Source organism: Neovison vison, chromosome 8, assembly GCF_020171115.1.
Source record: "Neovison vison isolate M4711 chromosome 8, ASM_NN_V1, whole genome shotgun sequence".
NCBI classification, from domain to species: domain Eukaryota; kingdom Metazoa; phylum Chordata; class Mammalia; order Carnivora; family Mustelidae; genus Neogale; species Neogale vison.
The window spans coordinates 23863570-23888013 of NC_058098.1; the positions used below are offsets into that span (position 1 = coordinate 23863570).

General features: G+C 43.1%; 1 protein-coding gene across 1 annotated transcript in view; it reads left to right on the forward strand.

Moving 5' to 3' along the window:
• Positions 1-24444, forward strand: part of PIGU (phosphatidylinositol glycan anchor biosynthesis class U) — a 93242-nt gene that overhangs the window by 51218 nt on the left and 17580 nt on the right. Inside the window, exons 7-10 of the mRNA XM_044263197.1 lie at positions 4017-4114; positions 16275-16429; positions 18058-18201; positions 21420-21544. Coding sequence (XP_044119132.1) covers positions 4017-4114; positions 16275-16429; positions 18058-18201; positions 21420-21544 — 522 coding nt within the window. The remainder of the gene's footprint in view (positions 1-4016; positions 4115-16274; positions 16430-18057; positions 18202-21419; positions 21545-24444) is intronic.

Sequence of the window (24444 nt, forward strand, 5' to 3'; positions counted from 1 at the left end):
GGTTTCTACTAGACTGATGGTGGTGCTCATTTAGCAATATACACAAGTATCAAATCATTATGCTGTGCACCTGAAACTGATAGGATATTATATGTCAGTTATACCTCAGTAAAAAAGAAACACTGGTTTTCTTTAACGTGCCAGGATTTGTCAAAGGGATTTATTCATATGTATCAGTGAATGATACTCATTCATTCATCAGGTTTGCCAGGCACTGTGCTAGGTGCTGGATGTTTAGAGTGAAGAGAGATTTCTTGCCCTGGAGAAAGTTACAAACAGATGGGGAGAGAGAGCACCATTAGCAAATTATTTTGAGACAATCTTAGCATTGAATGAGGGTATTGAATAAACTAAGAGAATGGGCACTGGAATCATGAGTGATTCCATTACTTAAGACGATACATTATTTAACCTTCTGTTTCTGTACCTTGGTTTCTTTACCTGTAAAATGGGTAGAATAAAAATGGGTAGAAAAATAGAGCTTTCACAAGGTACTTGTGACATTTACTAAGGTTTTTTTGTTTTTTTTTTTTAAAGTCCAGCATTGTTCTGGATGTAGAGGATAGGCACCTGGCCTATCCTATAAGTGACCACCATTAGCTATAATCACTATTGTTATCCTCTCTGCTTAGGCTTCACAGGGCAAGTGACATTTCAATTGGCCACTGGAGGATGGGTCTCCATCAGAGGGGCAAGGAAGGACAACTTGGGCTGAAGGAATAGGCTGAGAACAGAATGAAACAGACACAGGAACGAAAGGGCATGGTGTTTTCAGAAACTAGGGAAAGGGCCAGAGTAGCTGGAGGATGGGGTGAGTGTAGTAGAGCAGTGACAGGCGAAGCTGGAGAATCAACACCCAGAGAGCAAAGCCTTGTTTGCAGCCAGAGTTTGGACTTAATCCACTAGATGAAATGGAAGCATCAGAAGCATTTAAAGAGGGGTTTGTCACAATGTAATCTGTGTTTTAGAAGGATCCTTCTGGTACTTCTCTGGAGAACTAGATGGGAGGAGACGCGGAGAGCACTGAGGAAAGAAGCAACAGGTGATGAGAGCAGGGACTGCCTCGGTGGGTGTTCCAGAAGTCCATCAGCAGGCTGTGATGATGGCTGGAGGGAGTGTGGGGGCCAGAGCAATGTTGATGCCACTTACGGTAGAGAATGGCAGAAGGAACAGGTTTTTCCTTCCAAATGATTTCATCTAAAGAAGGAAGACTGCTTCTTCCCGACCTTGGGAGGAGATGTTCTGAAACTCACAAGTCCATTCTATGATGCTATGAGCTGTTTCTTCTCTCTTGGGCCTTATAGATAGTCAGCTGCTCCAGACAATAATTACTGATCTGAGGCAATTAAGGGGGCTGTGTTTTTTTGTCTCCCTGGTGTCTCCCGGGAGAGAGAGGGGTGAAAGTCACGTGTTTGTTTTCCATACATTTGTAAGAATGGATGGAGTTGGACCGTTAGCCTCCCTCCTCCGCTAAAGGGCCTCTTCTCTCTCCCATCCCAGGCTCTGCAGAAAGTCATGCTAAATTTAAAAGTTTCCTTCCTTAGCTGGGTTTCCTATAAAATGTCATTCAGATTTTTGGCCAAATCAGGGAACCCTGAACCCACCATAGCTGTTAAACTCCAGAACAGTACCTTCCCCACCACTGCCATCTCCCTGGCTCAGAATTGACCTGGTCCTGGTTCTAGGCATCTGCGGCTCCATGGGGATGTGAGGGCCTCCGCTGGTGGGCCAGCTTGGCTGGGTGTGATCGTGCCCCCGTTCACGTGTGTTTACGGGGACTCTGTGTACAGGGCATCATGCCTGGCACTGAGAAGCATGGCGAAACAGCCCACCCCATAGAATTCTGTCCCTGGTCTTTTACTTCCAGCTTTTGCTCCTTTTCCTGCCTGCCTTCCCTTTTCCTTCAACCAGGAATTGTTCTCAGTGGGTGGCTGCTGAGTTCCCATGGTTTGAGGGGTAGAATCCTCAAAGATCTTTTCTCTCCACTCAGTCTCCTATAAAGTAGTCACATTTGTAACCCTCCTCTTCCAAGGTGACTCTGAGGTGTTTCAAGGGCAAAGACTACTTTGGTCAGCAAAAATCCCAGGGGATCATTTCCTTCTGTTTGTTTCTGTAGCTGAGTTGGGAGAGGGTCAAATTCTTCAGGCTGAGTGAAGTGACTAGTCCCTCCTTTAATGAAATACCATTGAGAGCTATCTGTTATTCCCAGTGAACAGTTAACCCCACACTAATGGGAGTGACCATGAGTCCTGTCATTTTATGAAACCTAATCATTGCAAGATACTAGCCTTGGACCATCAATCACACCCTCTTGACTTCTGGGCCACTTTGAAACCTCTGTTGCAAATTTGGGTTCTCTAGCCTTGGCTTTAGGGTACTGTGTGGTCTAAAACCATCTGAAAGAAAATAGCTATTTAGTTTTTTAAAAAAGAAATCCATTTTGGGCTGCTTGGGTGGCTTAGTCGGTTGAGCACCTGACTCTTGGTTTCTGCTTAGGTCATGGTTTCGGTATCATGAGATCAAGCCAGGCTCCAAGCTCAGTGGGGAATCTGCTTAAGAGTCTTTCTCTCCCTCTCTCTCTCCCTTTGCCCCTTTCCCTGTTTTCCCACCCCGACTCGTGCAGGCATGCACGTGCTCTCTCTCAATCTCTCTCTAAAGTAAATAAACCTTTTGAAAAAGATTTTATTTATTTATTTGACAGAGCACAAGCAGGGGGAGCTGCAGCAGGAGAGGGAGAAGCAGGCTCCCACTGAGCAGGGAGACCCATGTGGGGCTTAATCCTAGGACCCTGGGATCATGACCTAAGTCAGACGCTTAATCACCTGAGCCACCCAGGCCCCCCAATATATGAGCCTTTAGAAAAAAGGAAATCCGTTTTTTCTTATGATGGAAACAAAACATGTTCATTATAGAAAGTTTAGAGAACACAGAGAAGCAAAAATTTTTTTTAAAAATCTGTAACTCAACCACCTAGAGAAAATCACTGTGAACTTTGGGCCTAGTCTTTTAGTCTTTTTTAAAAAGTATTTACTATGGACATTGGGGAGGGTATGTGATGTGAGTGCTGTGAAGTGTGTAAACCTGGCGATTCACAGACCTGTACCCCTGGGGCTAATAATACATTGTATGTTTATTAAAAAAATTTTTTTTAAGTATTTACTTTTGCATTTTTTATAAAGAGGTCATAGTATATATCTTTTTTTGTAAATTTTAGTTACTAGGATGTTATAAATATCTTTCCATGTCATTGCGAATTTGTTATAACATCATGTTTAATAATTCCACAAAGGTCTATTTTATATAGGAAATGGGAACATTATTAGTAAAAATTAATATACTTTAATAATAAACACATGCTCTGAAGCTATTACATAAGGAAAGGGTATTGTAAAATAGGGACGGGTTTCTCCGCTCTGAATTGCTTAAATGATAATTATGGTCTTCATTGGTAAGTTAAACAGGACATAGCTGTTAATAGACTTGATCCCTTTATTCATCTTTAGGCCAGAGTTTTTTTGTTTTTTGTTTTTTGTTTTTTTTTTAAGATTTTATTTACTTACTTGACAGACAGAGATCACAAGTAGGCAGAGAGGCAGGCGGGGTGGGGTGGGGGGAGTAGGCTCCCCACCGAGCAGAGAGCCCAATGCGGGGCTCGATCCCAGGACCCTGGGATCATGACCTGAGCCGAAGGCAGAGGCTTTAACCCACTGAGCCACCCAGGTGCTCCTAGGCCAAAGTTTTGTGAAATCTTTCTTGGTCTGAAAATTTAAAGGAAACATAATTGAGGTGTCTAGGGTTGCTAAAGGTGAATAGTTTTGACTTACTCAGATTCCTTTCATGGGCAATCATACAGAGAAGCTCTCAATGTGTGAGTTTGCATAGTGTCTTGTACACAAGGAGACACATGACAAGAACTTATTTGACCAGTTACGGAAAGTTTCTCGTTTGGGGGACTTGCCAAGTCTAATCCTGATTGCTAAGGCTGAATTATTGCCTATATTTATTTCTTTTTACAGGTAGTGCCTTCCTCAGTGCTATTTTTCTTGCCTTAGCAACATACCAGTCTCTATACCCACTCACCTTGTTCGTTCCAGGACTCCTCTATCTCCTCCAGGTAAGCACTTGCTGGTCAGAAGCCAGCACTCAAGTGACATTTAATACCTCCCCTGGTCACTGCCTGCGGGAAGGAAGGGCATGGCTCAGTTAAAGCAGTGGGACTGGGTCCCTATCTCACATTTACTTGCTTCTACTTGAAAACATGAACAAAGATACTTGACTAACTTGAAACAAAACGGGCCTTGTGACCATTAAGTTCCAATTATGCGTATCATTGCCAAGGTCTCAGCGTATTTCATTTTACATGTTTGTAGTTGGGATCTACCAACCATTTTGCATTCTCCTTCTCTCCTCTAATATTCATAGACCCCTCTCTGAGCTCATTTTTAAAAAATTAACATAAAATGTATTATTTGCCCCGGGGGGACAGGTCCGTGAATCATCAGTCTTACACAATTCACGGCGCTCACCGTAGCCCATGCCCTTCCCAATGTCCATCACCCAGACACTCCATCCCTTACCCTCCAACCCCCCAGCAACACTCATGAGCTCCTTTTGTTTGTTTGTTTGTTTTAAACTTCTGTATAAGGACACTCACCTTGTAAGGTTTTTCTAGGGATTAAATGTAGTGGGTGTCCCTCATGCAGTGCTAATAAGACCGTGGTGGGTGATCAGTACAGTAATTGAAGAATACAGGTTGCTGGCGTTTACTGAGAACGCACTGTGTCTGGTACTCTACTGAGCACTCTGCAGGCATCATTTCATCTCAGCCTCATAAGAACTTTATGGGGCAGGTCATATTATTAGGCATGCGTTCATCTAATATTAGCCATATTAGACACATGAATGGCAACTGAAGTGTTGGGCAATGTAGTCACTTGCCTAAGGTGACATGGCTGGCAAGTGACAGTGCTGAGATATGAACTCGGACAGCCCGATGCAAGAGCCTGCCATCGGTCTCTCTTTTCCACGTCACTGAGAACACACGCGTCTCCTCAAGAGCAAGTGACCACTTGCAGGTCCTGCGTGGTCCAAGTTCATTCTTAAAAGAGAAACATTTCATGAAAGTATACAGGGGACAGTACCGTGATTCAAACCAAGAAATGTCTGATTTCAGAGACTTTGTTCTTTTTTTTTTTAAGATTTTATTTATTTATTTGACAGAGACAGAGATCACAAGTAGGCAGAGAGGCAGGCAGAGAGAGAGGAGGAAGCAGGCTCCCTGCTGAGCAGAGAGTCCGATGCGGAGCTCGATCCCAGGACCCTGGGATGATGATGACCTGAGCCGAAGGCAGAGGCTTTAACCCACTGAGCCACCCAGGTGCCCCCTTTTTTTTTTCCTAAAGATTTTATTTATTTATTTGACAGAGACGGAGATCACAAGTAGGCAGAGAGGCAGGCAGAGAGAGAGGAGGGCAGAGCCTTTGTTCTTAATTATAAACACTGTTGCTAAAACTGGGTATATACCTTCATTAATTGAAATAGACTATCTACTTGTCATTTTAAGTGACTTATAATATGTTTTTATGTTGATGTACACAGTTATACATGATTAGCTTGTTCTCTGGCCTCTTTGGGGAATTCGAGATGTGCCCTGGTTGTCACTGGTATAAATAGTAGAGTAATTTGGTTTTCTTTAAGTTATTTCCTTAAGGTGTATCCTCCAGCTGACTCATTGGACCCAAAAGTGTGAGAAGTTTCATAGTCCTTATTACATAAGATTGGAGTGTTCGCCAGAAAGCCTGAGCCAATCCGTAGTGCTACCATCAGCGTCTAGAGTGCTTTGAATCAGGGGCTCCTGGCTGATGCAGTCGGTAGGGCGTGACTCTTGATCTCTGGGTTGTAAGTTCAAGCCCCATGTTGGGTGTAGAGATTACTTAAAAATAAAATCTTAAAAAAAATGAAATGAAATGCAGTGAATGATTTCCTCTCAGGTTGCCAGCACTGGCTTTTCAAATTTGACTTATGATTGCTAGTCTACTAGATGTATCATTGCACTATGAAGTTTTGCTTTGTTCTCTTTCTTGATTCTGTTGAATCCAAGAATTTTTCCACATAACAATATGCTGTTTGCATTTCCTTTATTCATATTTACAGTTCATTCTTTACAAAGTCCGAGCCCTAAGAGGAATGCATATAACCAGAATTTTTGTGCCACTATTTATCAAATAAATACTATTAAAAATATATTTATTTGTATGCATGAACTGACTAAAAATTTAAAAAAAATTTTTTTTAAGATTTTATTTATTTGACACACACAGAGAGACAGCGAAAGAGGGAACACAAGCAGGGGGAGTAGGAGAGGGAGAAGCAGGCTTCCTGACAGGCAGGGAGCCCGATGCAGGGCTCGATCCCAGGACCCTGGGATCATGACCTGAGCCGAAGGCAGACACTTAACGACTGAGCCACCCAGGTGCCCCTTAAAATGGTTTGTTAAGCCAATTTCTAAATATTGCCTTTTGTAAAATCATTTTTGTTTAAAACTCATATTTCCTCCTGACATCAATAGTCAGTACAGCTGAGTCATGGAATTGAGTCAGTCACCTTATTCAGTCTCTTCTCTGTGCCTCAGAATGGGGATAATATAATACTAGTTACTGCAGAGGGTTAACACGTCAAGTAGTAAAACAGAGTATAAGAGTTCATGGAAAGGACGTGGTCATCAGTCTGAGGGTATGTGGGGTGATGAGGGAGGGAAAGAAAATAATTCATTTTCTAGAGTCAAAGGAACTATAAAAACTAGTTTGTACTTCTTCCTTTGATACTATAAACCTACCTCCATTCTTCTGGTGAAATCTCTAGAGGGGACCGAAGGCAGGTTGCAGACAAGCTAATGTCTGATCAGTGCCAGAGGCAAAGTTGTTTTTCTCTTCCCAGGAAGAGACCCAGGGAGGCTTCAGGGTCAAAGGCAGGGGATGCTGCATCCGGATCCCTGGTGGGTCACTTATGAGAATGGTAGTTTAAGCTCATCTCTTCCCCTCCCCACAACTTTATTTCTGACCTTGGCTTATGGCCTGGTTTCAAATTGGAGAGAAGCTAACCTGTTATGATTTGATAGCATTCAGAATAAAATAGAGTCACTTTAGGGCACAGCACCTAGAGGCTACAGTGAAGGATATGCCAAGTGCATAGGACCTCCAGGCTGAAGCTATGGGGCTGGCAGAGGGGGAGGCTGATGGTGCAGTTGGGAAGTTTCTTGTTCCCTCCTTCCTTTTGCTTGGGATTCCTAAGTCTTGGGCCCCCCTTCAATGGCTTGAGGTTCTTAGTTTGTTTGAAAGAAAGTAATAGAAACCAGGAGGAAATACCTCATGAGTGTTCTTATGGTTTGTGCTTTAACCCAATCTGACCTTCTTTTTTTTATTTTTTTATTTTTTATTTTTATTTTTATTTATTTATTTTTTTTTTAAAAGATTTTATTTATTTATTTGACAGAGAGAGATCACAAGTAGGCAGAGAGGCAGGCAGAGAGAGAGAGGAGGAAGCAGGCTCCCTGCTGAGCAGAGAGCCCGATGCGGGACTCGATCCCAGGACCCTGAGATCATGACCTGAGCCGAAGGCAGCGGCTTAACCCACTGAGCCACCCAATCTGACCTTCTTTTGTCTGAACTGTGTCAGAAGTCCTGTGATTTCTATACTTTCTGGAGCCTGGAGCAGCAGGTCACATGATATTAACTTGCACCAAAGGAGCCAGACCCAACCAGGTTTTCTTTTCTTTTCTCTTCCATCCTTTCTTTCCTTTTTTTCTTCTCTTTTCTTTCTTTCCTTTCTTTCTTTTTTTCTTGGTTCCTTTCTTTCTCTCTCTCTCTCCCTCTCTCTTTTAATGTTTTGTTTATTTACTTGAGGGACAGAGTGTGGCTGTGCACTGGAGCACAGGCAGGAGGAGGTGAAAAGGTGGGAAGAGAGGGGCAAAGGAAGAGAGAGAATCCCAAGCAGACTCCACGCTGTGAGCTGAGCTGAATGCAGGGCCCCATCCTATGATCCTGGGAATCACAACCTGAGCCAGAATCAAGAACCAGATGCCTAACTGGCTGAGCCGCCTGTGTGGCCCCCAACCAGCTCTTTCTTGATAACTGTGTCCTTCCCCAAGCCTTCTTTGGGACCTTATTTGGAATTTTCACATCTTACTCTCTTTCCCCAGCAACATCCTATTGTCTCTGCTGCTTCCAGGAGGGGGCCAAGGCAAAGGTGGCAATGCTGTTAGCTTCCTTTCTCTTTAGAACAGATGACAATGAGTGTGCGTGCGTGACCATGCAATTGCAATGAACTTTTCCACCAGCTTTGTTGCCTCTAATATACCTATCATGTAAAAGACATCTCTTGGGTCTCCTCCTGTTAGTCCAAGAACTTAGATATAAAAACTTTGGTTAGGTTTCAACCTCCTTAAGAGTTTTGAAATTTTTTTCTTGCTAACTGACTTTTTGCCTTTTTCACCATATCTGAGAAAGAAATGGTTTCTGTGTAGAAAATGCTTTTCTTTTTTTTTTTTTTAAGATTTATTATTTATTTGAGAGAGAGCATGAACAGGAGAGGTAGGGGGAGAGGAAGAAAGAATCTGGAACAGACTAGGCACAGAGCACAGAGCCCGATGCGAGGCTGAATCTCACGACCCATGAGATCACAACCTGAGCCGAAACCAAGAGTCGGATGTTTAACCAGTTGCACCACCCAGGCGCCCCTAGAAAGTGCTTTTCTTGCTTATACATTAGCAACCATAAAACTTCTGGGACATAACTATAGGTTATATTTTTCAGGTTGAGAGGATACACTATGGACCCCATCTGGCCCACAGAGGTGTTTTATTCGACCATGCTGTTTAATTATTTTAATTAGTTGTCAGCATTTTAAAAATTCATGTTAAAAATTTATATTTCTGGCTTCTTTTAGAAAATTGGGAGATCTGTCTCCTTTAGACAAGGTATGCCGTCTTCACAGTTAGGCATAGGCCCTATGCTTCATTTCTATTACCCTTCACTCATTTGTTACCCGCATGGCTCCTGTAGGAGTTTGAGTGTGTGTGTGTGTTTATGTCCTCTAAAAGGTTTAGAAACAATGACCAACCCAGTGTCGATGAGTATCCTTGAGGTTCAGATTGTGACCTTACAATATCATTTTTACCCATTAAAAGAAATGAGTTTCTCAGAGAAATGGCTGATTCTGTGTTAGGGCAGGAAATATATAGGATGATCCTAGACCAATGTAAGACCAGATAATAAGGAAGCTATGAAAGGCTGCCGGGGTAATCTCAAAAGAACTCAGGATCCAGCTTGAAGAGGCTCCCGCTGACCAAAGATGGACAGTTTGAGTTTCATTAGGATTAGAAGTGCAATGGATTGAAATCCATAATTACACTTAAATCCAGATATTCATAGTGATATTAAAAAGATCAATTGGCAATTGGTCAAATTACGAGAATTGATAGAGAACCAATTCATTACCTTTCTGAAAACTGAAACGAAAAGGAAAAAATTAAGCATTTATCCTGTCTTTCCTATACCATTAGGCAACCATATAGTAGGTGAGCTACTGTATATTTCGGAGCTTGCAAATGGAGACAGATTGATAGCATAACATCATTTTCCAACACCAGTGGATCTAGGCACTGAGTGTTAATAGCTACTAACATGAAAAACAAACAAAAATCAGGCCTCCTGAGAAAAGAACACACCACCACCAGGGTTTTGCCAAAGGGATAAAATCTGAAATTGATCACGCCTCAGGATCCAGCTGCCAACTTGCAAGAAATACTGAAGACAAAGACAAAGTATGTAATTAGCAAAAACCAAACTGTGGGAAGTTCTAGGTTAAATACAGGTTCTTCAACCTATGAATTGTAGGGGGGCATGAGTGGAATGAGTTGGAGGATCTGTAAATTAAGAGACTTAAAAATTGGGACACCTGGGTGGCTCCGTCGGTTAAGTGGCTGTCTTCGGCTCAGGTCATGATCCCAGGGTCCTGGGATCGAGTCCTACATTGGGCTCCTTGCTCAGCGGGGAACCTGCTTCTCCCTCTGCCTCTGCCTGCCTCTCTGCCTGCTTGTGCTCTCTCTTTCTGACAAATAAATAAATTTTTTAAAAAAGAGAGAGAGACTTAAAAAGTTGTATTAAATTTTTAAAAAATAGACAGGGGACGTACATTTTGATAGAAAACCATTAAGAAATGCGAGGAAGTGAGTACTCTACAAGCCAGGATCAGTGGTGACTTTGGAGGAAGGAAGAGACTATGTTTGGCACAGGGCACCAGAGAGAGAGTTGGAGAGTGGCGGGATAATTCTTTGTTGTAACCGAATGGATGTTTGTCTCATTCACTAGGTTATGTATTTGTTTTACGTGGTTTTCTGTATTTTGTATTTTATATTACGATGAAAAGATTTTTAAAAAATGGATCCAAATGTTTAAGGCACCATTCTCCCAACTCTTCAACTTAATCATTTCATTTTAAGTCAGCATTTGCTACTGAGAAAAAGAGGTGGGGAAAATGAATGCTTATCTGCTCACTGGGAAATGTGCAATGTGGACTTCTAGATTAAGTTTGGCTCCAGGGTTTATAAATAAACCCATCAAAGGAAGGATCACTTGAGTTTCTTTTTTAAGCATTTCACCAGCGTGCCTCACTTGGTGTAATGGGAGTGGTCCTGAAAGATTACTTAATCTTTAATCAGACCCAGGTTTTATAAGTAGATTCAGGAAACATTCCACATGACATTGTATTCTCTGTTTCATAAAGCAAACCTGACCCGTAGACCAAGTCTTAACAAAAATATACCTAAAATGTAATGCCTAAAATATGTGAAATGTAAAAATTATACATAAATTTAATTTTTACATCACAGATTTGCCGGGAAAAAAATCGTTTTTCATTCAAGCATCGACAGTAACACTTAAGGTCCAATAAAGCCCTGAGAACATGGCAGCAAACCAAAATTTGGGGGCTGCTAATGGATTTGTGAAAAGTGAAACCTTGTCTTCTGGGTCTGTGCTTAGGACTCTCCTCAGAGAGTGGCTTTTAACAGTCTACCTGATCAGTTCTTCATGGCTGTCTTTTTCACTTCCCTCCTCCCTTCTTAAATACCATTAAGCAGGGAAGAAGGGGAAAAAAAATCAAAAGAACATTTTCACTTTTGAGGGTTTTTTTCCCCTCTATCCCTGGGCTGTGGTTTTCTCCCTCCTTCCCTTCCTCCCTTCCCTCTATGCTAGATGGCAGTATTTTTTCAGGAAGAAGGGATGAGGATGATCCCCTCTATAGGGAACTCAGAACCTTAAGTGCCTTCTTCTTTGACTTTATCTGTGGATGTCTCCCCTTTGTGGAATCATTTTCCATCCCCAGAAAATACAACATTCTCTTGAAACTTTGTTGTTTTAGAGCAGCATTGTCAATAGAACTTCTTGGGATGGTGGAAATGTTCTGTATCTGTATATTGTCAATTGTCAAAATTATAAATAAACTTTAAAAAAATAAGTAGGTGCAGTTGAAGTATTCAAAAGAAATGGAATTGAGGGGCACCTGGGTGGTAAGCCTCTTCCTCCGGCTCAGGTCATGATCTCAGGGTCCTGGGATCGAGCCCCGCATCGGCATTGGGCTCTCTGCTCAGCAGGGAGCCTGCCCTTCTCTCTCTGACTGCCTCTGCCTGCTTGTGATCTCTCTCTGTTAAAGAAATAAATAAAATCTTTAAAAAAAAAGAAATGGAATTGATTGAACTATTTTTTTTTTAAAGATTTTATTTTGGCGCCCCTGATTGAACTATTTTAGAGATGCTTATTGTACTTGCACGAAAGGGGTATAAGAATCTAGGAAGGCCTGTAACTTCTTCCCTTGGACCTGGTGCCCGAGGCTTCATTCCTAATCCATCCTCTAACCTTCTTGGGAGGATTTCTGGTTGCCTGGTGTGACTCCAAGGACAACAGATCCTCGCCTCTGGGATGTTATCATACTGTCATTTCTGCCTTGAGTGAAGCTTTTTTTTTTTAAGTTTATTATTAATTTTTTAGTGATCTCTACACCCAACAAGGGGCTGTACACCCAACGTGGGGTTCACAACCCCCAGATCAAGAGTCACATGTTCTTCCAGCTGAGCCAGATTGGCTCCCCAAATGAAGCTTTTTTACAGTGGGTAACTGAAACAGCTAAAGGGGGAGGGAGCTGGGACTTAATGGACCTTCTAGAATGATTTGTGTGAAGTGCTTTGTGCCTACTTGCTGATGAATATTTGTTTAATAAATTTGTTAAGTATACCAGAATCTGGTCTAGAACTTGCTTTCTTTGCAGCCAGAGTCTAGAGCGGGAGCTAACCCTCATCCACCTCAGACTTATTTCATGGCAACCGTTAAAGCAACTGAACTGCATACTTCCAAATACTTAAATGCATGTTGTGTAACTTTCATACCCCCCCCACACAAAAAAATCCAATACTAATATTAGCCCATTGCTTACATTTTTCTGGCTTTGACCTAGAAAAAGGGGTTTCTTTAAATCAGCTCTTGTTGGGCGCCTGGGTGGCTCAGTGGGTTAAGCCGCTGCCTTCAGCTCAGGTCATGATCTCAGGGTCCTAGGATTGAGTCAAGCATCGGGCTCTCTGCTTGGTGGGGAGCCTGCTTCCTCCTCTCTTTCTCTCTGCCTGCCTCTCTGCCTACTTGTGATCTCTCTCTGTCAAATAAATAAATAAAATTAAAAAAAAAATCAGTTCTTGTGTTCTTTTGACAAGCCTCGTCTTTTTGAGCCTTTCCTTCCTTTCTTTCTGGTACCACAAGACATCCCAGGCTCATCTTGCATTTTTCCTGTCCCAGCCCTGGAATCAACTACTTCTTCAGGGACTCCTGGTTCCTTTTATTGGTGGCTGCTACTTAGAAACCCAAGTTATAGGTATACTTCTAGCAAACAGAGCTATGAAATACATGCATGTACACTAACTGCCCCCCCAATGCGTCTGTAATTCTTTATCTCTGTCTCTTCGTCCCAGTATCTGTTTATACTGATACCTGTGATTCTGTCCAATACCACAGAGTTCCCTTTAGAGAGTCTTCCTTTTCCTTGTGTATAATTTCTTCCTCTAATGCTTAGAAGCCCAGCTTTCATTATTTGCAGTTCATTTGCTAGTATGTTCAGTTCTAGAACACATGCAAAGTTGTTCTAGAATTGCTGTGAGAAATACCCGTATCAGAGTTATATCTCCTGACTTGATTATAACATGTACGTGTGGTCCTTTCTGTCGTTAGCATGACAGTGTTCTGTCAGGTTACTGTTTCTCAAAATCACTCACTAAGGTTAGTTGTTTTCTTCTCCTGTGTGGTCCTTCAGCGTAGTTATCTAATTTGTGATGTAGTTAAGCTCATGTATTCCTGTTTGTATGATTTTGGATTTCCCCTACACCTTGGTTAGTTTTAATTTTTTATTATGGGGTATGTGAAAGGACTAAGAAATTGCTATGGTTCTAAGAATCAACTACACAAAAAATATGTTCAGAGAAATATCACCCTACCTTCATCCCTGCTATCTTGTTCTTTCCTTTTTCCTTCTTTCTCTGTCAGCCTAAGTAACTGTTTTTAGTTTCTGATTTATCCTTCGTGTGTTTCTTTTGCACAAATGTGCTTTGCTTTTTTTACTCTTATTTCCTGAAAGTCACTGCAGATTGATAAACAGAGATCTTCATTCTTTTTTATAGCAGCATAGTACTCCATTATATGGACATACCTTAATTTGTTCAGCTTTTTCCTTTTGGGAATTTAGATTGTTTCTACTATTTTACAACCACAGTTAATGCTTTATTTTTATTATTATTTTTTTTTACAATTAATGCTTTAATGAGTAACCCTGTGTGTATGTATTTTCATATTGTCAGAAAGGTATCTTCAAGGTAGATTTCTAGAAGTAGAATTACTGATCCATAGGTAAGTATATATGTAGTTTTTTTTTAACTCCCTCCACAGGGATTGTACAAATTTTTTATTCTCACCAATAATGTAGGATAGTGCCTGTTTTTCCACAGCCTTGCTAATAGAATGTATTGTCACATTACAAAATTTTTGCCATCTGATTATGAGAAATGGTATCTCAGTGTTGTTTTAATTTGCATTTCTCTAAATAGGAATAAGTTGGAACATTTTTTCATGTTTGTGGGTTATCTCTTCGTTTTTTTCTCTTCATTTTTCTGTTGGATGTTAAGTCTGTTTTTCCTCAATTTTTAAGAATCTTTGTCTGCAAATATTTTCTTCCAGTTTCTCATTTGTCTTTTTACTTATCTATGGTGTTTTTCTTTTAACAGCTTTTATTTTTATCAAGATACAATTTACATAGCATACAACTTACCTACTTTAAATATATAATTCAGTGATTTCTGGATAGTCACAAAGTTGTGCAGCCATTACCACAATCAGTTCTTAGAAAGAAACCTCATGCCCATTAAGTAATCACTCTGTTTTTCCCCAATGCCTCTTCCCCCTCTAGCTGTAAGCAATCAATATTCTGCTTTTTGTCTTTATAGGAAATTTCATATAAAAGGAATCATACAATATGTGGTCTTTTTTTACTGATTTATTTCACTTAGCATGAGGTTTTCAAGGTTCATCCCTGTTATAACATGTATTAGTACTTCATTCCTTGCATGTTTGTATTTCTATATGAACTTTAATCTTGTATAATTCCATAAATAGCTTGCAACATTTTATTGGTATTGCATTATTACATTGAATTTATAAACTAAATTTGGAAGAACTGCCCTCTTTATAATATTAAGTCATCCTAAACAAGGACAGGGGATATCTGTCCATCTGTTCAAGTCCACCTTAGTGTCTTTCACTAGTGTTTTAAAATTTTCCATGAATCGGTTTTACACATTTCCTGTTAAGCTTAATTCTAAGTTCTCTTTTCCTTGGTGTTACTGTAAATGTGGTTTTCCTTACCATTGTGTCCTCTAATTGTTTATTATTAGTGCAGATAAAGGTTATTTGTATGTTAATTTTGTACTCTGCTTCTTCACTGAATTCTTTTATTGCTTGTTATTTTTGTCATAAGTTGTTGTTGCATATATCTAGACACTGATATGATTCATTATTTTTAACCAGTTTGTGTTACATATATTAATAGCTTTTCTTATGTTGAAATAACCCTGAGTTTTTGGAATAAATCCAACCTGGTCATAACCCAACTTTATCATGTTTTGCTGAATTGTGTTGGATAGTATTTCATTAGCATTTCTGTATTTGTGTTGGTAAAGGGTTTTGGTATAAAGCTTATGATATTTGCTGTGAAAGAGTTAATGTAAGATTAGGATAACCTGCTTCTTGAATGTTGGTAGAACTTTCCTGTAAAACTGGCTGGGCCTGCTCTTTTCTTTATGGGAGAATTTTTCATTACTAATTCAATTTCTTAAATGTTTATAGGACTGTTCTAATTTTCTGTTTCTTGAATTAGTTTTTCCATAATCTTTTATTTCATGCTTTAGAAAAGTTAAAAACTAATATAATGAGTACCTTTTATTTAGATGACCCAGTTGCTATTTTGCCACGTTTTCTTTATGTAGATATATAGACTTTTTTCTTTTTTTCTTTACTGACTCATTTTCAGGGAAGTTACAAATTTATTAAAAATGTGCTATTCATATTTCCTACTTGGTTACTGATTTTTTCTGATCTACCATTCTGATGATGGTTATGTCTGTTTTTCTTTGAGACCTGTCCATGTTGGTTTTATATATTTTTAGACTGTGTTATTAGGTACATACAAGTTTAGAGCTGTTACATCTTTCTGATGAAACTTTCATCACTATGGAACATCTTTATTTTTGCAGTTCTTTATACATTAAAGTTTATTTTATCTGGTAACAGTATAACTAGACTAGTTTTCTTTTGGTTAGTATTTACCTAGCATAAGTAAATCCTTTTCAGTCTTCTTTTTTTTTTAAGATTTTTAATTTATTTGTTTAAGAGAGAGAGAGAGAGACAGTGAGAGAGGGAATACAAGCAGGGAGAGAGGGAGAGGGAGAAGAAGGCTTCCTGCTGAAAAAGGAGCCCGATGCAGGGCTTGACCCCAGGATTCCGGGAGCATGACCTGAGCTGAAGGCAGATGCTTAAACTACTGAGCCACCCAGGCACCCCCCTTTTCAGTCCTTTGATTTTCAAAAATTTTCTGTGTCCTGTGCTTGCAGAAGGGATTTTGGAGTTTAAGCTGATACTTTCCTTCTGCCCATGACATCCCTAAATAGACCATTTTGCCTTCTCTCCTAGCGGCAGTACATACCTGTGAAAGTGAAGAGCAAAGCCTTCTGGATCTTCTCTTGGGAATATGCCATGATGTACGTGGGAAGTCTAGTGGTAATCATTTGCCTCTCCTTCTTCCTTCTCAGCTCCTGGGATTTCATCCCTGCAGTCTACGGCTTCATGTAAGTAATGTCTTCATTAGAAAACTCTAGAAGCTAATTTGTTTTTCTCAGCTCCAGCTGGAGTCAGAGGGTGAGCAACCACAGGGAGCATCTCGACACAGTGGTCCTCGGACTTCAGCGTGCACCAGAATCACCTGCAGGGCTTCTTAACACCAGATTTCTGAGCCCAAACTCTAGAGGTTCTGATTAAGTAAATTTGGGATAGGAACCAAGAATTTACATTTCTGACTAGTTTTCAGGTGATGCTAATGCTGGAACACACTTCGAGAACCACCTTCAATCTAGTGAGATTAAAGATCACTCTCCAGCAACATCTGAAGCAACGACCAGCCTCTGCCTGGAAGGGTTTGGTTCAGTCCCCAACAGGAATGGATGTATTCCTCTCCTGTAAGAGGGTCTCTAACAGTTTTAAAATAAAGCCACCTCCCATGCACCAAACTTGTAGAGAAAATCAGAATGAAGTATGAATTCTGCAGACATTCCCCAGTGCTCTATGTATGGTATGCTGAGGAGGATGGTGGCTGCCCAGACCTCAGGGAACTCACAGCCCAGTTAGGTGTTAGACAGTTAAACCTGTCAGCGTGGGGAAGGGATGTGGAGTGGCAGACTCTGCTTTGGGATTCTGGACTGCTAATTTGTGTTAAATCCTGGCGGAGCCTGACTGTTAGCTCTCCATGCTGTTCCTTAGATAGGAATTTGTATTGCTGGTAAAAAGCTTTCCCTGGTTTTTTGCTGACCCATAAACGGTGGGTTTTTTTTTTTTTTTTTTTTGACTGTATTCTTTATTTCATTTTACAGAAAAGGAAATGTGGTCACAGCAGGAGGCAAAGACTTGCCTTGGGTGGAGGCCTTGGGGTCAGTGAACTCTGACCATGAGCCAGGGCATATTTCTCCCTTCTCTGTGCTCTATTTGTTGCCCTTTTAAAATTGTGAATTGACCTTAGTTTCATCTCTGTTTTTTAGAATAAAACACATCATGTAAATTTTTAGAAGAGCCAGAATGACAACCAGTCTTTATCTGATATAACTAGACAAAAAGTTTTCCAGTGAAACTCTTTTTTCTCAAATGAGATCTGGGATCCTAGCTGGAACCTGCTGACGCTTCTGCAAGGCCCCAGAAGTCACTGCGTATCAGGCCCTCGGTTTCTGGCTCCTGCCGGGCGGCTGCAGAGCAAAAATGGGGAGCAGCAGGGTCTTGAGCTTGCTCCTGTAGAGAAGTCTCTGGAATGCCCCCAAATAGAGATTGTTTGCTTAAAACCCATTCCTCTTTTGTTACAGTCCTGAATATCTCCTAAATTTAAACATATGTATTTTAGGCCCTAAAAGAAGGACTGGTCTTTTGAGTTCTAGCCTGAATGCTGCCTCATTTCAGATCTTTGATGCACACCAGAGTTTGGTTCAGCTGATATTTGTTAAGGGTTATTATTTTCTGTTTCTCTGCCTCTTGTTTTTATTAATTATCTATATCCAAGGTGCCTGAAGAGCCCCTCACATCCTGATCTCAGTGGGGACAGAGTCATCCTTGGCTGCCCAGTGGTGACCAAAATCTTTAGGAGAAGACCAGGTCAAAGCAAACCATTTACAATTTGGCTTTCTTTTTTTCTCTCCCTTTGTTTTCTTCATTCCAGACTTTCTGTTCCAGATCTCACTCCAAACATTGGTCTTTTTTGGTACTTCTTTGCGGAGATGTTTGAGCACTTCAGCCTCTTCTTTGTATGTGTGTTCCAGATCAACGTCTTCTTCTACACCATCCCCTTAGCCATAAAGCTAAAGTAAGTGGTTGGACCTGCTGCTGCTTTGTCCATGAGCCACTGGTAGTCTTACCAGGTGCCTTTCTAACCGGGAGCATCTGCTGTCAGGTTTATGCCACCTCTGCCCAGGGGACCCTGCCCTTAATGGGCCCCGGTTCCCATAGCCATAGCCAGCAGTAGAGTCACACACAAGTACAGGCTGCAGGAAGGATGCTTCATAGCACCCTGGTGTTTCCCCAGGCTTCACTCTGAGCCCACGTGCTACTGAGCCCACTTCTTATGTTGGATAAGAGGAAGGCTTTGGTGTTGGAAGGTGTCTTTGGAAAACATGGATCTTGTTGGGTGTCCTCCATCGGTATCCCAGGGACAGTGGGGACTCAGGATGTATTACCTGTAGCTCTGTTTAATCTTCTGATCAATGTCCTTCAAAAAGCTTGTCTGTGGAGCTCTCTTCTGTAGTGTAAGAAAGCTAACGTATTGAGCCTGACTCCAGCCCAGCCCTTTTTAGGCTTTTTTTTTTTCTTTAAGGTTTTTATTTATTTGACACAGAGATGAAGTGTACAAGTAAATAAAGAGTTCAAGTGCAAGAGCAGCAGGCAGAGGGAGAGAGAGAAGCAGGCCCTCCGCTGAGCAGGGAGCCCAATGCGGGGCTCCATCCCAGGACCTTGGGAGCACGACCCGAGCTGAAGGCAGCGGCCCAAGCGACTAAGCCACCCAGGCGCCCCCTTTTTAGGCTTTCTGAAAAGTGTTCATACCTCGCCCTTCCAGCATTTCTTGGAAGTAGGCATCATTTTATTATCATCACTTCCATTTTATAGTTGAGAAATGGACATTCAGAGAAGTGGAACAATTTTCCCAGAGTCACACAGCTAGTAAGTAGGGGAGCTGGGATTCAGACCTCCGTTTGTTTATCTCCAAAATCTATACTCGTCCCCCTGCACCGTGCCAAACTCCTGAGAGAGATCACTTAGCATCTGGAAATTGCTCTATTTTTTTTTTTTAAAGATTTTTATTTATTTGACAGAGATCACAAGTAGGCAGAGAAGCAGGCAGAGAGAGAGAGAGGAGGAAGCAGGCTCCCCGCTAAGCAGAGAGCCCAACGCAGGGCTCCATGCCAGGACCCTGGGATCATGACCTGAGCCGAAGGCAGAGGCTTTAACCCACTGAGCCCCCAGGCGCCCCTGGAAATTTTTCTATTATCCTGGCTTCAGAGAAGGGAAAACAGGCGCTGACACATAGTCCAGATGATGGTCCTGGGTGCCTGAAGAGCCCCTCACATTCTGATCTCAGTGGGGGCAGTCGTCCTTGGCTCCTGGTCCAGGGAGCCTAGAAGGGAATTTGGTTTAGAGTTCAAGAGCCTGAGTTCTCTGTTCTAACCTTCCTGCCAGTCTTCTTGGCCAGTGTACCAATGCACATGGCTCCCATTCTATAAAAGCTCAGAGCTCATGCCTCCTTCCCGTAATATAGCCTTGGCCTGGCATCTCACAGAAAACCTTCCTTGGCCTTGCAGTTTCCAGAACTCTGGCAGCCTTGCCGAGCCAAGCTCTCCAGCAGTCTGTTGTCCCCAGTCGCTGCCTTTGTTTTGGTCAGGGCTAGCCGCTGGGCTGAGAGAAGCAAGGAGCCCGGAACGCTTCTTCTCACTCTGTGTAGCCTATTGCATTGTCTGCATGTGAAAAGCCACAGGTGGCTCCTGGGTAGACAACTGCACCACTGGCATGTGACCCCCACCGCAACCTGCCCCTGGTCAGGGCTTCAAGGGTGTAGGGACAGACAGAGAGTATGAAGTGACCTCCCCTGTTGTCGCCCTCCTGAGCCTGGATCGGAAGCTCCACCAACTCTCCAGCCCCCTGTGGTAATTGCTTCCAGGGCCAGCCTTGTGGGAGCAGAACCCTTCGGGCCGCCTCTCTCCAGACAATCCTGCAGGAGGTTTGGGTCTCCATATTTCTTGTCACTGTATTTTCACAGGCCCTTTCATAGAAATGTTGCAATTCTTTCTTACCAGCTATCTAAAAAGTCCACAGCCAGTGATTTGGCTTATCTTCAGGAAGATGCTCACTGAGCTAGCTGGACCCTTCTAGAGCCTACAGGACTGTGAGACTTCACCAAACTGAGTCTGAGGCATTTGCTGGGTAAAACTGCTCAAGTGTTTAGGGTGTGTACATGTTTGTCTCCACATCTCAGACTGACACCCACTGAGTCACCCTGACCTTTGACCTGCAAGACAAGAATACCACTAATCTCTGAAGAAAACCTTAATGAGCTGGATACCCAGGTACTGCGCAGAAGCAGGCCATATGCAGTTGTTCAGGTACAGCTGAGGAGGATGTAGATCTGGCCTCTTCTGTTGGCTTCCTTTTAGCACTTGGTCAGCTCTCGGTGTAACATTGGGGATGGAGCTCTGTCCCCACCCTTACTGTCGAGAGCTGTGATCGGCTAGGCACCCAGGAGAACAGTACTGGTGATGCTTAAGAGTTCTGGAAATAAACAGCCCACTGCTTACTAACTCCCCTACCTTCTCGGAACTTCCGTTTCCTCGTCTGCCAAGTGTGGGTGACGGTACTGCCTACTTCGAGGAGTAGCGGATGCACAATAGGGATCACACGTGATGGCACAAGGGAAGGGCCCCCGGGACAGAACTTGGCAGAGTGAGGGTTTAGGAAATGGTAGCCATTTTTGTTAGTTTAAGGTAGCAAGATCTTCCGGCACCTCAGGGCTGAAAAGCTGCCTGCAGCAATCAGTTCTCTTTCTGGAAGGGAGTTCTTCATAGCTAAGGGTCTGGAGACTAGACTGACGGTACTGTCAGAGGAGAAGAGCGTCAGCAAGGAGGCACATCCTGCCCTGGTCCGGTTGTCAGAGAAGCCTCTGGCGAGGGAGGCTGCTGGATGACTCTGACAAGCAGCCATTAGAGCCCAGTAATGAAGCTGACTTCATTTGTTTTCTTCCTCAGTGGCTCCTGGGGGAAGGCCGGGAGCTGGGATGGGGTAGGAGGATTATGGGCTGTTTCTCTAGTGTTTGCTGGGCCCTCATCACCCCCACTTCTGGACATCTCTGGGTCCCCACGGTTTTCTGCTGTACTACTCAGTCTGGCCCCCATGTCTGGTGGGCAGCAGAGCCAGCCCCAGCCTGAAGTTCCCTGGAGAGTATTTTTGGGTTCAAGGGATGGGGTTACGAGTCCCTGGGGTGGACCTGGTTCCTGACTGATCTCTCCTTCTCTCTCTGCCTGCCCTGCGCCTCCCCAGGGAGCACCCTATCTTCTTCATGTTCATCCAGATTGCTATCATCTCCATCTTCAAGTCCTACCCAACGGTGGGGGACGTGGCCCTCTACATGGCCTTCTTCCCCGTGTGGAACCATCTCTACAGATGTGAGTACTCCCACCTCCAAACCTCTGGTGGCAGATTTGTGTCAGCCTGGTCCCTGGATGAAACGGCCAGGGAAAAAGAAATTGATAGGCATTTGCTTAGCATCTGCTGTGCTAGCAGCACCGGGAGAGAAACAGTGACCTGAGCGTCTTTCTGTTAGTACAATAGACGAGTGTTGGTAATAATAGTAAGCAGCATTTCGGGGGCACCTGAGTGGCTCAGTCAGTTAGCAACTGCTTTCAGCTCTGGTCAGGTCATGATCTCCAGGTCCTGGGATCGGCCGGGTCAGCTCCCTGCTCAGCAGAGAGTCTGCTTCTCTCCCTCTGCCCCTCAACCCTCTGCTCGTGCTCACTCATGCTCACTCTCTCTCTCTCTCTCTCAAATAAATAAATCCTTTTTATTTTTAAAAAAATTTTTTTAAAGATTTTATTTATTTGACAGACAGAGATCACAAGTAGGCAGACAAGCAGGCAGAGAGAGAGAGTGGAGGAATCAGACTCCCCGCTGAGCAGAGAGCCCGATGTGGGGCTCGATCCCAGGACCCTGAGATCATGACCTGAGCCAAAGGCAGAGGCTTTAACCCACTGAGCCACCCAGGCGCCCCTCTCAAATAAATAAATCCTTTTTAAAATGCTGCTTATTTTATTTCTAAAAATATTAATTTGAGAGAGAGAGAGAGAGAGCAGGGGGGAGGGGCAGAGGGAGAGAGTCTTAAGCAGACTCCGTGCCGAGTACAGAGCCTGTCAAAGACTGGGGGACTCTATCCCACAACCTATAAGATCATGATTTGAGCAGAAGAGCTGAAACCAAGAGTCTGATGTTTAACTGACTGAGCCAGCCAGGCACCCCAAAATAACTACCATTTTTTGAGCACCTACTCGGTACCCAGCTGGCCACTGTGGTTCTAAGAGTGTTACGTGCATTAGGTCAATTCATCTTCACACCAGCCTTGGTTGAAAATGTTGTCACTTGTTCAAGGTTATGTGATAGGTAAGTGGAAGGGCTGGCTATGAGCCTCTAGCTAGTCCCGTCCAGTAGGACTTTCTGTGATGATGGAAATGTCCTGTGTCTGCATAGTCCAATAGAACAGCCACTGGTATGATTCAGAAACTCAATTTTTAATTGAAATTTATTTAAATTTTATAAGTCACACTTGGCTGTAGCTACTGTATTGGATAGTGGAACACTAGATCTTGGGCTTTGAACCATTACCCAGCACTGCATCTAAAATGTCCACAAAAGACAGATGGCAACACTACCCATCGCCTGCTCTGAAGACCTGTTTGGCTCTAGCCATCCCCTCCCCCAGAGAGGGCGTGCAGTGAGCTACTCCTGCTCCCTAGACCCCAAGTATTTTCCTCATTTGGACTCTTTTTTTTTAAAGATTTTATTTATTTATTTAACAGAGAGAAACACAGTGAGAGAGGGAGCACAGGCAGGGGGAGTGGGAGAGGAAGAAGCTGGCTTCCGCTGAGTAGGGAACCTGAAGCAGGGCTCGATCCCAGGACCCTGGGATCATGACCTGAGCCAAAGGCAGACGCTTAATGACTGAGCCACCCAGGTGCTCCCCGCAGTTGGATTCTTAGACCTCTGTGAGGGTTCTTTTCAGTGTAATGAGTTTCCTCAGGGTAGGCTTATGATTCACTCTACTCTCTGTCCCCAGCCCCCGGGATCAGACCTGACCCACACAGCTCAGCAGGTGTTTCTGGATGGATTTTTAGGCCCCCCTAATAAAGAAGCAGTATCAATGGCCCAACGCCACTTGATTCTCTATACTAAAATGGGAGGGGAGCTGTGGGGTTTTCCTTGCCTATAGTGGGTACACAGCAAGATGTCAAGAATGAACTTGGGGAGGCTGGCTTCAGAGGAAGTAAATCTTCCTTGTTATTTGGGGCTGTCTCGGTGTCAACCAGGAAGTGAAACCAAGCAACTGCTAGAAAGAAACTTACCTGTAAGTCGGGGCCTCTCAGCGAAGGTAAACAGCAGAGTGGGCGGGCTAAGCCTGGGCTGCCCTTGCAGGTGGTGATCTGTGGGGCGGTGACCAGTCTGGACTGACCGGGAGAAGGAAGTGGCATCTTCTGCCTGTGACATCCTCATTGCACAGATAAGAATCATCCAGTCCAGTGGGCTCAGAGTCAGCCTGGTGCCCCTCAGCAGAGTGGCCAGTGACAAGTCATGAGGCCACCAAACATGTCAACAAGCCCCAGATTGTGACAGGGTGGGTCTTGGGTACATTGATCCTCTTTCCCCAAAAGTAGAGTCCTTGTTTTCTTAGCTGTCTGTCCCACACGGGATACTTCTTGCCCTTGGTTAATCCTTCATCCCTTATTCCTGAACACAGCCTGGAGCCAGAAAGACTTGAATCTGGATCCTGGTTTTCGCATTACTAGCTATCTGTTTTTAGGAAAATCACCTAACCTTTCTGAGTCTCTTGGTTTTTTTATCTGTCAGATAGGGAGAATATCTTCCATGGGTGTTTTAAGTTTGAGAAAGGATATATGTACAGAGAGCACTCCGGTTATCTCCGATAATAATCATGCAGGGGCCCCCTGCGTTCTTCCATCATCAAAGCTTCGAGCTAAGTAGTCAGAGTCACTCCGAGTCATTGGAATAAACATATTTTTTCAAAACTTGAAATAAGCTATTTTATGCCCCTCGGGGTTGAGGCAGAGAAAATAAGGATGAGGTTTCTAGAAACCTTGATGATCTAATCGCTGCTGTAGCTGGCTGGTTGGGCAAGCAGTCTACAGTTCAGCTTGATAGAAGGTCCCGCACAGAGCACTGGCTGCCCGCCTCAATGGCTGGCCCATGTGGAAGGGAATACTTGTGCTCAGGGTACCCGTGTGGGGCAGGACGTCCATGTGCCTTGCATTCAGCCCGGAGCACCGCCAGCCGAGACCTC